This window comes from Cuculus canorus, chromosome 1 (assembly GCF_017976375.1).
Source record: "Cuculus canorus isolate bCucCan1 chromosome 1, bCucCan1.pri, whole genome shotgun sequence".
Lineage (NCBI taxonomy): Eukaryota > Metazoa > Chordata > Aves > Cuculiformes > Cuculidae > Cuculus > Cuculus canorus.
In genome coordinates this window covers 158,939,634-158,958,378 of record NC_071401.1, presented here as the reverse complement: position 1 = coordinate 158,958,378, position 18,745 = coordinate 158,939,634, and the positions used below count along the sequence as shown (strand labels likewise).

Below are 18,745 nucleotides of genomic sequence, written 5' to 3'. Positions count from 1 at the left end.
CTGTGGGCAATAAGTTTTTACTGATTACAGATGTGAGGCAAGAGAGCATCCTGCTTAACCACTGTGTTTGGCTTTTGAGTGGTTTTAAACTGTACCTCCCTGAGACTGGTGGAATTTATAAGGTTCAAGCAATAGCTTGAGACAATCCACTTTTAGTTGCCTATGCTCCTGGGTTTTTTTATATTATTTTTTGTATGTCTAATATTATGTCTAATTCTCCCATCTTTATCCTTTCGTTGCAATTAACTTTCAAAAACATGCTAATTCCCCCAAATATCTGTCTTCTTAGAAGTGTCTGAATCAGCTGAACACAGCACTGTTTTCAAGGCTATTTTTTAAAGCAGTAACAGTCAGTATTTTAGAAAGATAAAAGCTTTTTAAAATTTAAAACACAGAGACTGTGTTAAAAATAATCCATTGTATCTCACTAAATGTAGATGAACTGCTAAATGAAAGTTATTTTAATGAACAGCCCCATTTCATTGTCCACCCAGCACAAGTTGCCAATTCCAGTTCTGGGAAAGAGTCAAGAAAAACACTCTTATGGAGTGCCTGAAGGCTTTGTAGTGAGCGTCGCATGCTTGCATTTATCAAGAAATCTCAGGGGCTGACTCAACTATTGTTGATTGTCAGGGTACAATTGTGTATTTAAACTTTTCTTTTTCCCATATTAGCACTGAAAACTACACTCCCAGGGAGGGGCATGAATTACAGATCTGGTAGATGATAGTAGATATATGTGTCACATGGAGGGGACTGTGGAACTCATGAACACTTTTTTTCATACAAATTTCTGAGTATTTTATTGCCATTCTTGATGTCTTCGGGGAGAGAGCAAATTTAGGATGCTCGAGTAACTCTGCAAGAGACAGGATTTGAATGAAACCACTCAGAATGGTCAACATTATTTCAGAAAGTATGGCTTTCACACACCTTACACTGTAAAGGTAATGAGTATCTATTTTTAGAATAGTACTTATACAACAAGGATGATTTGGTTCAATCAGCCATTGGGTTATCAAGTAGCAGCTTAAGGATCACACCTGGTGGTAAAGCCTTGCATTTCACTGATGTTTTTCTCTGATTCATTTTTAGCAGGATTTACTGGGAGTTATTGTTTATGGCAATTAATTATAGTAAAGGGATTGTTTCATTTTGCTGCATAATACAGGCTACTGTCTAAATAGTTACCAATTTCTATAGCAAGAGTTTGTGAGGAAATGCAAACAAATCCTTTCTGGGATTCCAGTTATTGTAGAATTGTCTGTTCCCTTGGGTTGTTTGTTGTTTTTTTTACCTCTGCATTCTATATTAAAAATAAAGTTTTCTTGGATTGGTCGGGGGGGTTATTTCATGAACAAGTAATATTTGCCAGAACTATTTCAGAAAATGTGGCATTCAAACACCTTACACTCTTAAGGTAATAAGAATCTATTTTTAGTGAAGTATTTAGACAACAGGGATGTTTGCTCTCAGGTATTCTATAGAGATACTTTAATGGAAATTACTATGAAGTTGCAGTTGACTTGAAGATAAGGAAACTATTGCAGGGGAAAAATAAAATGGTTCATATTGTAAATACTATTTCTTCATCTTCTTTTTAGTAGATGCTTGTCAGATACATTCCTGAAATACTATAAGACTACTGATTCATTAATGATTCTGTATATATCTTGTGTAGCTCTAGTGAGACCGACGGATTTTTTTAACATTCATTTACAGTAAGTTATCTAGTAGACTCAGATCCTGCAAAATACTTTAATGTGCACATTAAGTCTCATTGAATTCAGTAAGATCTAAGGGTACATTTACATGTTTTGTTGTATCAGGGCTCAGTAGAGTAAAGAGGATAAAAAGTCTTGTGAGGAGAGGAGAAATTCTGAATCTCTTGCTCAGAAGGCAATCACATTTGGAAAGATTAAATTCTATAAATTTAATTTTAAGAATTAATGAATGTTCTAGAAAAAACAAGTTTCATTTTTAATGCGGAAAATAATTCCTTTAATTGAACTTCATTGATCTTTTAAGAATAAAATCAGCTGTTCAAAGTGTTCAGTGATAGAGATCCATACTTGCAAATTCAGATTCTGAAAATCAAGCCTAGTACATTCATTAAGAACCTTACAATATCTTATATAGGAATGCTTCTGACACGAAGAACACCTCAGTTAAATTCATCTGAACTTCCCAGACAAATACATTCTCTGTAAAAATCAGATATTAACATGGCTTCAAGATCCACTTTGTTGACAACAACTGATCCTTGCTTTCCAGAAATGTGTGCTCTATTGGCCAGAAAAAAGAGGAATCTATGGGAAGGTTGAAGTCCTTGTTGACAGTGTGCAAGAATGCGAGAATTATACTGTCCGTCAGCTTACGATAAAGGTAACAATCTACATCTGAGAAGCATTATTCATAATGCTTTATTTTTTTAACATTAAATTAAGTTAAAGTGGGGTTTTTAAGGGCATAAATTTTTACAGGAGAGTAACTGAGCTATGAAGCTCACAGCTGCAAGGTATGTTTGAGACCAAAGTGCTGGAACACTTATATTGCTGCTTTTTATCACTCTGGCAATAAAAAAAGGTTTCAAAAAGATGGCAGGTTTCACTCTCTTGAATTATATTTGATTTGAGGCCTTTTAGCACTGCCAAAGTGATGTAAAGGGATTTTTGTTAAGGAAAGCATAGCATCATTCTGAAAAAGATACACTGTTCATGTTGTGTGCTGAGTGCATCCATAGCCCATTTGAGAAGACAATAATATAGGGAGTGTTTAAGGAAAGCTTCATGCTTTCATGATTCTGACTAAATATAAACTGCAAAATAAAGCAGAAGCTCGTCTTCTAAGTTTCTCCCCATATTACACTTAGATGCTATCTGATTGCATCATCTGCTGCCACTGACAGAGCATTACAATAAATAATGAATTGGTATAATTTGTTTGGTGTTTCAGCCCAGGCAGTGAGAAGTGGGCAAAAGTCATATTATCCAACACACATTACTCTAGCCCATATTTAGCCTCTTTGCTTGTTGAAGCAAGGTACAGCAGCCTCTGCTGAAGAAAATAACTGAACAAACTGGGATGTTTGCTTAATCAAGAAGGGCAGTACTTCTGCACCTTTAACTTAAATACTCTTGTAATTTTAGTATCAGCTTCTTATGATAACGTCCTTAAAAGGAAACAAAGATATATAATAATTTAGAAATTTAGGAGTCCAGATCAAGCTAATCTCTCTAGATCTTATGCTGGTCTAACACAGACCTCTGACAATTCCCAATTAACAATATGGTCTGCATGTCAGTAGTGAGATGGACAGAACAGAACTTAGCTGGAAAAACAGCTAATTTTTCAGGTGCATAAACCCTTGTTACAACTGCATCCCCAGAAGCATGCATGTTCCTTGCAATTACATCCTCCAGGTCTAATAAAAAAAAAAAAAAATGTTACGTCTCTCTTAACGTTTTTGCTGTCTTTAACATTGAGAGAAATAAAAAGAACTGTTCTCCACAAGTGTATGTACAAAATCTGCATGATTTTTTCAGCAAGGGAGTCAATCACAGAGCGTGAAACACTACTGGTACACATCCTGGCCGGACCACAAAACCCCCGACAGTGCTCAGCCTCTGCTGCAGCTCATGCTGGATGTAGAAGAGGACAGAGTGGAATCACCTGGCAGAGGGCCTGTCATTGTGCACTGCAGGTAATTTGCAATTCTTCTCTTAAATGACCAAGGCCACAGCAAATCACATCAAACAGTCCTTCTCCTAAACAAAGAACCTGCTTGGGGAGGAATAAAATTCCTCTGATCCTCTTCATGCTAATTGACTTCTTCTGTTCATGTTTGAGGATTTGAGTTTTGGAGAGAATTCCCTCGTTGCTAGAAAATACTTTCTGAACCATTCTTCACTTTCTTCTAACGAACGCTGTTTCTAAAAGACCAGACGGAAAAATTAATTTGCTTCTGTTTCTTATTTATTATTTTCTTTCTTTTTAGTTTTGCTGCATAATTGCATACCTAAGTCAGATGCAATGTTCCGTGACCAGTTGGCTTAAATTTTGTATAGAAAGTCAGTTTTCAACAACAGGTATCAGGTACAAATTTGGAGACCAAAACTCATCAGTACTAAAATTTGTGAATATTTTCACAAAGTCAGGTGATTTGGTACTCAAGAACAAAGTGCTATTCAGTACTCAAGACCAGCGTGTTATTGACACAAATTGTAATGAACCAGAGAAAGTCCTTCTAATCATTCTAAGTAAATTCCATTTTATTGCTTTATATTGATACGTTGCCCATGTTGCTGTTTGAGTAGTAGGAAATAGTACTGGATTTGTTATATCAGTGGAAAGAAGTAGGTGAAGCAAAACAGAAAAAAAATTAAAATCAGTATTTCTGTACATGCTTTGTCTCATAACTCTGACGATACATCTCTTTCAGTTGGGATAGTACTATTTTTTTCCCAGATGTACATCAAAACCAGAACTTTTAATCTTGAACCATTTTTTCTCCATATTTAGGAGATTTAGAGAAATGGAAGCCAGATTTGAACCACCCATCATTTTTCAAAACCAGAATGTGATGAATAAGGAACTTTCCCAAATTTTATGCAGCTGTTTTTATCAGGAACTGTAGTTTCCCTAAATAAGCCACAAATCTGTGGATGGCTATTAATAGTCCTATTTTTCCAATAAGGATCTTCAGTAATGAAGGTCTTCAGAAGAACAAAGTGTCCTTCTGAGGTGAATGATATGACAACAAGGTCTGTAATCATGAGCAGGAATTTATTCATCATCAAAGACCCAGATATCATCTCAGTTGTGTTTAAATTAATAGTTATTCAGTGACAACTCAGCTATCTATACACTCACTACGCTATGGTCTACAAATGGGTAAACTCACTCACAGTCCATTTTGTAGTCATATAGTTTGTTCCCTTCTAATCTGAGTTGCAGTTGAGGTCATCCAGGACTTATAGATCCCATGCACACTTTTATACTTCTACCTCAGACACAACTGCACAATTCTCAGTTATTTCTAGAGGAGCATTACAGTGCACACTTGAACAATGACCCTTAATCTGAAGCAGAAATTATTTAATTATTTCTTAATATGACACAAGGGGGAAAAAAAATAATTAGCTTTTCTGTACATCTCTTCTTGTAGCATGTCAGCATGAGGTGCTGTCTTACACACATCAGTGTTAAGCACATTCAGAACTCAGGATATAAGAAAGACTTTGCTTGTTTTACCAAAGTAGTTCCTATTCTGTGAAAGAATAGGAAAAAGAGTAAATTTTTGCTTTAGTCCTTAGAATAAGCAGATCTGATTACACACATGCCAAGCACCCAAATTTCCAAAGGAGGAAAGACAAGAATTTTTACTTAAATTGAATCAACAAGGCAGAATTAGAACACGGAATTATATTCTGAAATTGTAAAACTAATTTAGCCCCATTTAGTCAATGAAACCAAACTGACCAAGAATCTAGACAAAATGCCATTTTCTGCTTCAGAGAAGAATCAGCACTTTGACACATTGGAGGACTTGTAAGAGTTTCTTAAATAAGAATAAGGGACAAAAATTTCATGATCACAAACTTGACACTGTTATAGTTATTGCTGGAAATTTTTGCTTTTTTCTCCTCATCTGCTTTTTCTTACCGTACACTTGTGTGTGAACTGAAAACATATAAGCTTCACAAACTACTCACAAAAACTGGAGTGCTGGAACAGCGCACTCTTTCATTTCTTTCTAAGAAAGTGAGCTGAGATGTTACCCTTACGAGTCATGCACCCAGGAATTTCGGGTTCTAGCGATTCCATGTTACATATTTTTAGTGTTTTCATATCTATTTAGGATTTTGCACTTAACTCCTTTGATCTGTGAATTCCATTTCCCTATTAAATTTTGCCTTCTTTTCAGTGCTGGCATAGGAAGAACTGGATGTTTTATTGCCACGGCCATTGGTTGTCAGCAGTTGAAGGAAGAGGGAGTTGTAGATGCATTGAGTATTGTCTGTCAGCTACGAATGGATCGGTGAGTTCCAGAAGAACAGTAAATAAGTCAATAATTCTGAAGTCATTACTGAAATGATTCAGTAATGATGCATTAACCATTCTGAGTCTTTTCACAGTTGAATGTTGCTTTACATGAAGTGGATGTGATCACTATTGCTGACTCTTATGACAGCACTAGCTGATTGACTATTCAAAGTATCATTTGTATTTAGATCCTGAGTAAGGAATGTTATTTTCAGGGTGAATTTTCATGAGACTTCACTGAAGGAAATTTTCCTGAGATGGCAGCCCTGTGGTTGCTGGGCACTTGGCACTCCTCTTTTCCCCTCTTAGAGCTTTCTGCTGTCTGCGTCATCCCACTAGGACACAAGAGACACAAGGCAAATTGGAGGCAAGGGATCGTCTTTGAGACTGGATTGACAGGGACAATCAGGCTTACTTAGTGCTGCAGCAGAGAGAAACAAACCTGGTGCTGTTGCTATGTCCTCAGCTGTGCTGGGGGTCCTTTTGAGTTGGGTTGGCAAACTTGAACAGCTTAGGAAAATAGCAAGCCATTTGTTGCAGAATTTTCTTAAATCAGATGACTGAATCCATGACTGAATTCACAGTTTGGGAGCAGGAACACTGTAAGCCAGTATCGTTGTATAGTACTTTGTTTTGTGAAACCATGGCTGAAGAGAGATTTGTGTTGGAAAGGAGGATGTGGGTATTGTGCACAATGGAAACTGCTAGTTTGGTTGCTTTTCTTTCTTATTCTGCCGGGGGAAGCAGGTTTTTTATAAAGTAAATAAACAGGGTTGCACCAAGTCTTGTTCTTCTACTGCTATTTAGGTACCAGATTATATAATTACCTTGCAAGTTTATTAACTGCTTCTGACATACATTTCTTCTTTAAATGGAAACAACCCATAAGGAAGAAAGTGCTGAAAAAGAGCTCAGGTCAAAGAGGCAATAAAAGATTTTTCTGTTTTGAAGAGCTTAGGAAGGTACTGGAACCACAAATTGCAGAAGGACCAGAATCCATCTAGCTGACTATGTTTATGGATCACCTCCTCTGTCTTCCCTTCCCACACACATTCATCATATGAGAGATTACAATGTGATCCTTACAGGGCAACATGAGCCACTTGGAGTCTAAAATTCTCTAAGGGGAATTCCTAACCTAAACATCTCAGCAACAAAAAAGATGGAAGAGGTGAGCGGAAAATGCTTACTCTGTTTTAAATTACCAACTCCAAATTTCCAACACTTGATTCTGATTATCTGTTCATGTTATTGAAAAAAAGTTTGTAGTGCTCTCCTCCATTTCTATTTCTAGTATTTCTATTATAAGATAACCTTTCTCTTATTGCTTTTGCACTCCACTGTAGAGAAGCGGAAGCAAATTCTGCTCTCAGCTACATCATTTTTTATGTCATTATTTCAGCCATAGAAAAAATAATACAAAATTTCAGCATTATAACTGACAACACAATTTCATTGAGTGTATCTGACTAATGAACTTTCTTCCATGTATTAGTATCCTAGATAAATGTGGAAAGAGAATGAAAATTACCCGATTATAAACATCCATAGCAGCAATTTCTATGACACAAAGCTTGTTGTAAAAATTCCTAAGTCTTGTGATTTGCACATTCCTGTATTTTTTCAAGTTTCAGATGATATAAGCAAAGCCCAGAGATTTTGTTTAAGGCACCCCAGCTCTTCATATTCTCATGAACTGCCTGAGATAAAAAGTATATATGTGTTTTAATTTTTAAAGACATTTTTCTGGGGAAAGCTGAGTAACCAAAACCTCCTTTTCTTTTCTTTTTCCAATTAGCCATATCGTAGAATGGATCTCACTCAGCTGATAGTCAGTTTATAGCAAGGATTGCTAAAGCAGAGCTTAGTAGCTCCTAAGACTACATTAGCCAATGCCAGCTCAACCGGATTGCTTGTTCATATAGTGGAAGAATATCACTGTTACATGGACAAAGCTCCACGAGACCAGCTTCCCCTGATGACCCAGACCTGACATAGTGGTTATCAGCAGGTGGTGTGTGAGATAGGGTCATTATATGTGGCATGAAACTGGAAGAATGAATTTAACATTCCACTAGACACAGCTGCAAGAGCTGGCTGTGGTCTTAGCTGTGTTGCATTTCAGTTATGAGTGCGGCCAACATTAGCAATGGGGTACAACCAGGAGCAGAGCAGGAACAGAGATGAAACTGTCTTCCTCATGATGGTGGCCAGCAGATAATCTCCAATTTATTCTAGGTACATCAGAAAACAGAAAAAAAAAAACAGAAAAAAAAAAAACCTCAGTAGAAAAAGATGGTTTTATCTGACCATTTGGGAGGAGAAACCTGACTAAGATGTGCACTGAATATTTCATCCCTGATACCTCATCTCCCCTAAGCTGCCAGCCAGGTTTGCTCATACTCAGACATGCATTATCCAAAAGCAGATCTACTGATGGAACAAACCCACTCAATAGTATCCACTTGTGTGTCAACTTTTTGTCATGAGTCCACGTCCACATTTCTACCAAAGTCAATTGAGCCATAGGAGAAAAGAGCTGCCCTTGAGGAACTCAACAGTGATGCTGTAGTGATTTACCAGAGCATTCCCATTGCCCAGCACACTCAGTGAGAACCTAACAAGCATCCAGACAAATTGCAGATGGTGGGAAAAAATTATGATGAAAACCAGTTTAATTAACTGCCTGTTTTGGAAACAAGAGTTTAAAATCGAGCTCCAACAGAGAATGAGACAGGAGAGAACTGTTCCCATGTAAATTATGTCTACGTGTCACTTTTTTCTTAGCTTTTCAGTATAAGTTAAGGGGTGAATGGATCCGGCAGAAACTGTCTGTGCTGAGCTAATATGAGGAAATGGACCATCCACTCAAAATCTTGACCCGGGATGGAGATACAACCATGCTCTGTGTGAATTCATAGAAAAGCAGACCCATAGGTCTGCTCAGATTACTTTTTTCCCCAGTTCATTTTTTATGTTTTGCAACAGAAACAGGAAATGTTTGATGTGAGGCATCTTCAAGACATACTGTGATATCGAGAAACTTTGCACATTTTTAACCTTAAGGACGCATTCTTGGAATAACGTCTGATAACTTTGCTCTTGGCTCCTCAGACAGGATGAAAAGAGTTTCCAGTGTGCGTCAATTCATTGTTTAAGTGTTTTGACTAATCGCTTCAGGTTAAAAAAAAATCCCCAACCCCACATCACATTCATTCTGGAGCGGACTGCATCCAGCTGCGCTAGCTGCAAGCCAGAGGGCAGAGTAAGGGACTCTTCCTTCCCCCATGGCTGCCCAGGCAGAGCTGGTCACAGTCCCCAAGCCCTCGGGATAGCAGGAGCTACTTCTTCTGAGCACCAACTCAGGGAGACTCAAAGAAGCAGAGTGCCTAGCAGCTCACAGAGGAGCTGGCAATGTATGCTGGCAGAGGACAAAGGCCCCACACCCGGAGGTGCTGTAGCAGTGGTTCATCCCTTCTGGTCACTAGTGACATGGGAGAGGAAACCTCCCTCCTTGAGCAGATTTCCTCTTGAAACACTCTTCCATGCAGGCTTTTGCACAAATTGACGTTTTAGGGTCACAGATAATTCCTTGCTATTAAATGTGAACCTTGCACAAGAACAGAAGGGAGAAAGACTTGGGGATTATTGGTAGGTGAAAAATTGGACATGAGTCAGCAGTGTGCGCTCACAACTCAGAAAGACAACTTTATCCTGGGCTGCATAAGAAGAAGCATGGCCAGCAGGTCAGGGAAGGTGATTCTGCCCCTCTACTCAATCCTGTTGATACCCCACCTGGAGTACTGTGTTCAGGTCTGGAGCCCTCAGCACAAAGAAGACATGGACCTGTTGCAGTATATCCAGAGGAGGGCCACAAAAATGATCAGATGGCTGGAGCATCTCTCCCAAAAGACATGTTGAGAGTTGGGGTTGTTCTGCCTGGAGAAGAGAAGGCTCTGGCAACACCTTTTTGCAGCCTTTTAATATATAAAGGGGGCTCATAAGAAAGATGAAGAAAGCCTATTTACTAGGGCCTTTAGTGACAGGGCAAGGGGTAATGTTTTTAAACTAAAAGAGAGTAGATTTAGAATATATATAAGGAAGAAATTCTTTACTGTGAGGATGGTGAGGCACTGGCACAGGTTGCCCAGAGAAGTTGTGGATGCCTCATTCCTGCAAGTGTTCAAGGCCAGATTGAACAGGGCTTTGATCAATGTGATCTAGTTGAAGATGTCCCTGCCGATGGCAAAGGGGTTGGATACATGATCTTTAAACATCCCTTCGACCCACATCATACTGTGATGTTCTGTGAATCCTGCATATAATAACACTGACAAAGACAAGTTGTCTGAACCTCTGTATAAGACTTAGGTGCCCCTAAGCTGGCAGAGATGTGTGCTTGTTTGCCCATACAGGGTTCAGAAGCATCATAACATCTTGGTTATGCTTGTCAGCACATGGCAAACACAGTGGTGCTGGGCCCTGCCCCAGGCAGGCTTATACATGCCTCCTTGGCCTTATAGATGCTTTCTTGGGCATTCTGTATGTTACTTCAGCACAGAAGATGTAGGAGCAAGGATCACCTCTACAAACATCCTAGTGCAGCTAAACTTGTCTTAACCTGCCCTTCCTGGCAAGTCATTCTCCTTGGATATGTTCCCTTCCTCCACCTCTTTCACTCAAGCGGATCTAACCTGGGAAATGCATTCCCTTATCACACATCTTGGGGGAACGTTGATGGGGTTGACAGCGAGGGAAGCTGGCTGCTAAGGGATTGCGTGGGCAGGACAGGACGCAGCAGTGAGGAGGAAGGAAGGAGGCTAAGCAGCACAGGACACCAGAGCAAAGCCCTCTTGTCACCTTTAGACTCTTGATGGATCTCCAGGCAGAGAACAGGCACAGAGGAGAGCAGCTGAAGGCAGCAGGCAGCCAAGAGTTTTGAATTTGTGGATATCTTTGTTGGAAAATCTAAGATGCTGTTGCATTTTGTACCGGATGGCACCATTTAAGGGCCTGTGATTTCATTCCTAGGCATAACACATCATAATATACATGCAGCTCACTAAAAGGTGTTTTATGGTTGCCCGCCTTCTCCTCATTGGAGGAGCAGCAACAGCTGGTCATTTGCTTAAAGGAGCAGGTATTATTTTAATTATGCTTTTCCTACCAGAGCCATTTAACCATCCACTACCACTGAGGAAAGTAAAAGGAACTTACAGTTGTAGATAAAGTTCTCTAATACTAAAGGACAATACTTGTACAGTCACTTTCACTGTTTTTCAAATAGCTTTGTATATCAGCCGACCCTTTTGTTGCTAGGGTGTCAGAAGGCATCACATGGGGATTTGTCAGACGTTCTGTAAGATGCCTGCTTTGACATTGTTTTGATCCAAATTCCTCATTAATTTGATTGTTTCAATGAAGATCTAGCTGAAGCCAAAAACAATACACACCTTAATCTCTTCCTTCCCACTAAGGCCATTTACTCTTTCATCCCCCCAAAGGTAAATAGCTGCTGCAGGGTAGACTGAGGATGAACTGGGGGCTTAGTTCTAGAAACTAAGCTTTGAATATTTTTATTACTGAGATAATAACAGTGGAATTAAGTAAATTCGAGGCCTTATTCCATGAGAAGTGAGACCTGGAAGACCTTAGTCCTGTCAGAAAGAGGCTCAGTTTACTTTCAGAGCTGAATGGTACCACTCTTACTAAATAGCATCCTACTTCCTGCAGGACATGATCCCCTTCCTGCCACACTGCAATTGGCACTTGAGATGTGGGACTTGATCCTCATTCTTAGACTTGAAAAAGGGATTATTATCAACTGGATGTATTTAATGTAGACATCTAATCCAAGCTGGCTGCAACTAGTCCCTTAAATGGTCAAGATAAACTTTATTTTATTGTTGAAGCTGAAATGAGTCACTGCTGTAAAATTTCTTAGGTGGCTGCTGTTCAGACAGGATGCATTGTAGGCATTAGAAAGAGGACAGGAAGAGCTGTTCTCTGCACAGGCAATCTGAGGGTCACCAAAGGTTACATTTTTAGTGAAGGACAAAAATGAAAGAGCAGATTCTGACTACTCTCTTGCTCCCTCAGCAGTAATGCTGTGTCTATGTATCTGGCTTTCCTTGCCCAAGTGACTGCACCAAATGTTCTATGAATGTGTTGAATTTGAAATGTAGGTTTCAAAAATGTAGATGCCAGATGCTTTCTTCTCTTGTTCTTACATTGATGGAATCGGGAATGATGGTTCACTCGGGGCTTGTGCTGAATGGTTTAAGATATGAACAAAGTACTTCTGCTCTGGCAAATCTCCAATTTACTCAAGTTAACCTTAAGTCAGAAATTGGGAAAGGGACCTGTATTATCTGGTGGTCATGGGGTTGGCAGGGGCTGGAGGTTGTTGAATTCTCGAACTATAAGATTTCATTCTGATGTGTTTCCTTTTGAGGGGTGGAATGGTTCAGACCAGCGAACAGTATGAATTTGTGCACCATGCACTGAGTCTATATGAAAGCAGACTTTCTGCAGAAGCTGTCCAGTGAAGCCAAGGAGGGTAGAACCGAATGTCAGTCTCTTGAGGTAATTTGTTTCATTACCTACCAGCAGCTTCTTCAAGGAGTTTACTGCAGTGGGAAGAGCGGCTTTGAGGCCGGCTTCTGAAAGGTTTGCGGATGGTTTGGCAAAAGTATAGAGATTGCTGGACCCTTACTGTATATGAATGTATTGTGAGCTTCCCAAAAATGATTTATAAAGAAGGTACCGTATTGACACTACATATGGTTTTCACGTATATATCTAAGGGTGGGTTTAATACTGTAATACTGATATCTGCCATATGGAATGTATGTATGTGCTACTGCTGCAGTCAGATGGAAATTGGAACTTCCACAGGAGAAATGTTTATCAAGTGTATAAATGCTTTAACGTTTGCAAACTGTCTTGTGAATGGACTGTCAACTGTACTGTAAAGTGCTATTAATGATTATGTGGTGAGCTTGTTCCTTGGCCACATAATATTCTTGCTGCTAAAATTGCAAGTGTTCGATTATGGATTAAAATAAAGAAGATGAGATAAAAAATAAAAGTCTTGTTTTTGAAAATATTCAAAAGCAGTAATATTTTATATGGAAATATATGTTCTTCATACTATTAACTATTAACTACTAAATGTGTATTTACTGTAGGTCTTACAGAGCAGTTGCAGAGCACAATATCTGTTATTCAGTGTGTATGTATTTACCCTATACTGTTGATTGTCTTTGAACATGCTTCTGCTACAGACCTGAATCCAGTGTATTTGTAAATTGTGTAAGTCATTTTACTTTTAAAAGAAACTTTGTAGCATATATTAAATGGTAAGGATTTTAAATATTTGTCTGTCTTTTATTAAATCAGGATTTTTTGCTAATGTTGTTTATCTGCTCTATCCCTTTCAGTAAGAGATAGATGCTTTTAGTGATATGGACTGTTCCATGACAGGTTATACATGACAGAAAATGCTATTATGACTGTTTCCTTTACCGTTCAGTAGGAGTTCATTTTTAAGCAAAGTTGGCATTATGAGTTACAGCACTGGAAGGTCTGTTTACAGGGTATAATGAGTTTTTAATGCAGTGATGTTGATTTTGCTTCATACTGCTAATAAATTACACTTGATATAAAATATTTACTGAAGTCTCTATTCTTCCCTACAGTAGTTAACGCACCACACATTCTTGTACCCCCATAAACAGGGACATCTCAATACAATTTCATTAGCCTCCACCATGGCTTTAGGCCACTTAAGAGCTTTGACTCCTCCTCTTCCCCTTTTTCTTCCCCTTTCCACTTGGCTTTTAGAACTTGTGAGTTAGAAGTATCGACATTGAGATTTTGCTTGATTACATACAGTTACAAAAAAATGTGTATTTGGATAATACAGTATGTACTTATTTAGCACCATCCAGACCATCTGCAGACTGGCAAAATTTCACAGGCAACAAATTACACACAAGTATAACCCCTTTTCTTTCAGTCTAAAGAGATTCAATATCATCTGTTTTAGTTCCCCAGGTGTTTGAAAATCCCTCTTTTGCTTCTATTTTTCCAAAATAAAGCAACTAGTAAACACTGAAGAATCATATGAAAGGACAAAGTGGTGTAAAACTCACCAAAACAATTGAATAGAAGGAAGTGCTCGTCACTGACTTTTTCCCCCTGTGAAGGCACATTTCCTTCCTAGCCTTCGCTTCACTTATCTGAGGTGGATTTTTTTAAGAGAAGCATGGGGAGTTGCTAGAGGGAAAATGGATTCTTTATTTCACGTCCTGGTTTCTACCTGTCTTGCCTTGACATTCTCAGGTAAGTGTCTCTCCTCACCTCCCCTCCGCTGTATTGCTATTTCTGTTACCGAGCAGAGCCCTCTGGGGCAGTTGGCAACTTAAGAAAAAGGAGTCTCTTCTTTGCTAACATTCATACAAGAAGACTGGGGGGCAGGGCCAACATAGCCTGTTCTGTTTAGACTTCTTTCCAAAGGAAAATAAACTTTCTCCGTCTATGATGGAGATATCTCTTCTTCTTTTTAAAACTATCTCCTGCTAAATAATCCAGGACCTGAAATTTGGGACAAGCTCTTTGATGGGGAAATTCCTATTTTTTTTTTATTCTTATTTTGTGAAACTTCCAGAGCTAAGGGCTTTCTGTGATAGTTAGAAAATACCCAGGTCTGTAAAAACAGGAGGATGACAAACCTCAACCAACAGAAATAAATACGCGTGTTTAGTTTAGCATTTTGCAACTTATGAGGCTGGAAATGTTTAAATAACTGAGATTATAATAAGAGGAAAACATAACTAAGATGTGTGAGAGAGGTTGCATTTGAAATATCCAGTTCCACGTTCTGTAAAAGGTATGGATTGTGCATTGATAACTTTGGGGTTCTTAGATGAATGTATTGTAGTTTTCTTCATTTGAGTGTTCAGAGTTGCTCTTAAGTGTGGTGGCACAAATTGCTAATCTAATGTGATTCAGGATAGTGACAAAACTAACAGCTAACTGGAGTAAATCCAGTAAAATAGATGCACTTCCTATCAGTGAAGAGCCTCCATTCCTGTAATGACACAGGCACCGAGAGGTACACAGACGTGATAATGTCCTCTTATATGTTTTCTTCAGAAACACTACGAGTTTTGCTAAAACAATTTCCAGACAGTAAACTATACTGCAAGAAGACTGTGTCATAAAATGGAAATTAAATGGAGAGTTTGTGTAGATCTCTGCATGCTTTCAAGCAGGGGAAATGGGCTATTTAAAATTAGTATTTAAAGTCGATAGCTCTTGGATTTCTTTTATACCCAGTTTATTTTTTTCTTCATTTTTATATATAATCAAGTCAAGGCCACCTTTGCCACAATAGTTGCTTTTTTTTTCATCCTCATTTTTTACATTACCAGCACTTGCATCGTGTGGGTTGTACATTTGGGTTTTCTTTAAAATAGGTTTAACACATGGGAGGATCATGAAAAGTTCACCATATGGAAAGCAGGAAGAGAGATTTACTTGCTGATGCATTTTAAATCATTAATTTGCTTTTTGTTAAATAATTGTCTGTATTGTGTTTTTCTGGAATTTTCCTCTTCCAGAAGGGTTTCTGATTATCCATGAACAGAAACAGCAGTGTCTTTCAGAAAAGAGAGGAGTCATTATGGAAAAGTGCAATATGACCAACCTCAACCAGCAATGGCAGTGGACAGCAGATGACAGGCTCCTTCATATGAAATCCAAACAGTGCCTGAGCATCTCTACACGCTCTGCCCTGTCATCTCGCAGCATCATCGTTGATTGTCCCCAGGCAGTCAGGTGGACTTGCCACGAGGATGGGCTCCTGAAGGTGGCCAACAGCTCTCTCTTTCTCACAAAGCAAGGTCAGAAGGTAATGGCCAAACAGAGTAAGAAATACCTTCATACATGGATGCAGCTAGAAGCCAGCGAGACGGGAAAACCTGTTTATGTAAATCTGTGTTCAAAGCAAGGTGAGCTACTCCTTCAAAGAAGTATCCTGGAAGTTTTGGTAACAAAAATGTCTGGTCTATGCTAACTCAAATGTTAAATATTATTATATTGTATTTATGCAGAAAAACCTTTTTCAGAGTTGAAAAGAATTTAGAGGACCATGTAAAGAACAGCTGAGATGAGTGTTGTCTTTCTCACAACTGGTGTGCTTTTCAAGCCATTTTATATTTTCAGGATGTCTCCCCTTTTCTCTACTCCCAATCTTCGGCTCAAAGTGCTTATGTGTAAACTCAGCTCACTATTCTTGTGTCATTTCCTTTTTCACTTTTAAACAGATTTGTGGGTACTAATTCCTAGTACTTTTTTAAAAATGTAGTTGTTTAAAAGTCCTTCTACTCCCCATTCACTTTATCATACAAATCCAGATTCAATCAAAGAATACATAGACAAATCAAATACGTACACAATTATTTCTCTGATTAACTCAGATGCATGATTAGAACAGCCGTATGGTTTACCCATTCACATGTTTACACAGTGTTGCTTTGCCCTTAGATGCAGTATATATGAGAACACTCAAAATCCTGAAAATAATGAAGTGAATCAAAAATCTCCAAAATTCTTGCAATAGCACTCGAAGATGCATGCGTCTGCACATACACTTACAGATGTGTTGATATACCTGTGATTTCCCATTCATAGCAAAAGGGAAGATAGAACAGTTTGAATGCTGCTTAATAGCACTTTCCTTGATGTCCTGTTGTTAATCCTTCCTGACAACCCTGTTGACATTCTTCTTGTATAGTATTAGGCAGTTCTTCATAGTAAATAAGAATAACATGAAAAGTTACAGTTTTTATTGGGGAACACACAATTTATTCTTGTCTTTACAGGGTTAAAAAAAAAAACTTTTGCATATGGCCAAGTTTTCAGAACATTTAAAACTAATTCCTTGTTTTTTCTAACCTTTCTAACCTCCCATTCATTGTAAGGCAGGGTAACATTTGTTTCAGTAAATTTACACTTGCAGATCTCCACTCACAGCAAAAGGACTACACACCTGGGTGGAAATCTAAAAGGCTTTCAGAGTCAGGGAATGGAAAATTGGCCAACATGCTATCCCAACCCTCCCACATATTTTAGGAATTAAAAAGGCAAAATCATTTGAAGTCCTGTATTTAAGGTGAGTATGACTTTCTTATTTGAAGACATCATGAAAAATTAAGATTGGGTACCCAGGTAGTGTTCTAAATAGCTGGATGATGTGTGGCCTAACGGTTAAAGTAACCTTACATCCTTTTCTTAGTCATATCAGAGGAGGAGCAATTTAAGACGAATGAATACTAAGTAAGGCAATTGTCATGGAGTATTAAAGCACCTTGTAGTTTATTTACTGTGTTCAGTCCTTTAAGAAATTAGCCTTAATCTTTCTGAAATGCTTTCTGTAGATAAGCCTATTGATCCACCATGTCAGTTACCTCCTTTGTGACAGCTCTGGGTTGCTCTGCTGAGAAAACAACAGTTTATTATGATCCTCAATACCTAACTACAAATTCCAGGCATACAAGAAACTCATAAAGAGTTGAAGTAGTGCAAAGAGATTAATATTATTATTGTTGTTATTATTGTTGTTGTTATCATTTTTACTGTTGATGTCATTATTATTATTGTTATTTTATTGTTAATTTTTTATAATATTAATAATAATAATAACAACAACAATTACAAGAACAAAATCTAGTGCCCACAGTGCTGGTCTTGACATTTATATGCATGTCAAAATTTTCAGTGTTGAATGCAAAAAATTAGTGTGCCAAGAACATCTGTCTACTTTCAGTGAAGGCAGTAGTGAATCAACCTGAAGTAACATATTCAGTCTATATTTAGTGCAGATAGTAAGAACTGAACAAAGTCTTTGGAGCTGAAATGGCTGTAAGTTTTTCTGCTCCTGACTAACGGAATATTTTGATATAATTTACCCTTTGTTTCCATAGTAATGATAAAAATGATGATATTTTGGCAAAGGAGTAGCTCACTGAATTGCATCCCAAACATCTTATCAGCCCCGATATAGTACAAGCTCCTACCTTTTATTCTGTATGTAATTCAAATGTCAAGCACGATTTTTCTGAGCCTGGGGAAATTCTGAGCTTGGATTTGGATTTCAAACCAGCCATCTGAAATATGTTTGGATATAGATTTTCTGCTACAATCCTGACTTCAATGAGTCTTTGTGGGAATCAGGATGAGTTTATATACATATCCCACCTCTGTCCATTCAGAGATCATTCTACATCTCAACAGCAGACAGGCCTTCTCACAAAAAGCCATGGTTAAATCTGACATCTGGTTGAAACAGCTAACATGAAGAAGGGTCAGGAGGTGTTGATCTCCCTTGTCATGGTGAGACCAGTTCTCATCAAATTCAGGAGATTCTAGGCAGAGAGAGGAATAGTCCCAAAAGTGTTAAAGCCTTCTTTTCACTAGCTGGCTGTTGGAATCAAAGATTCTCTAAGTCCAGGATCCAGGAGAAGGTAGAGGAGTGCAAACAGGGAGGAGGAAAATATGGGAGAGATGAAGGAGTAGAAGGCCAAGTGCTGGGTTCTGCACTTGGGTCACAACAACCACACGCAGTGCTACATGCTTGGGGATGGATGGCTGGAAAAGAACCTGGGTGGCTGGTTAACAGCTGACTGAATATGAG

General features: G+C 38.4%; 2 protein-coding genes across 4 annotated transcripts in view; both read left to right on the top strand.

Annotated features, from left to right (window-relative positions):
* Positions 1–13,684, top strand: part of PTPRR (protein tyrosine phosphatase receptor type R) — a 146,851-nt gene extending 133,167 nt beyond the window's left edge. The window contains exons 11-14 of the mRNA XM_054058098.1: positions 2,275–2,385; positions 3,546–3,703; positions 5,927–6,040; positions 12,500–13,684. Of these exons, the coding sequence (XP_053914073.1) occupies positions 2,275–2,385; positions 3,546–3,703; positions 5,927–6,040; positions 12,500–12,593 (477 nt within the window). The 3' untranslated portion in view covers positions 12,594–13,684. The remainder of the gene's footprint in view (positions 1–2,274; positions 2,386–3,545; positions 3,704–5,926; positions 6,041–12,499) is intronic.
* Positions 13,685–14,242: 558 nt separating this feature from the next.
* The window catches only part of PTPRB (protein tyrosine phosphatase receptor type B), a 65,501-nt gene continuing 60,998 nt past the window's right edge, over positions 14,243–18,745 (top strand). For all 3 annotated transcript variants that reach the window (XM_054058070.1, XM_054058054.1, XM_054058062.1), the window contains exons 1-2: positions 14,243–14,391; positions 15,672–16,061. In XM_054058070.1, the coding sequence (XP_053914045.1) occupies positions 14,337–14,391; positions 15,672–16,061 (445 nt within the window). In that variant the 5' untranslated portion in view covers positions 14,243–14,336. The remainder of the gene's footprint in view (positions 14,392–15,671; positions 16,062–18,745) is intronic.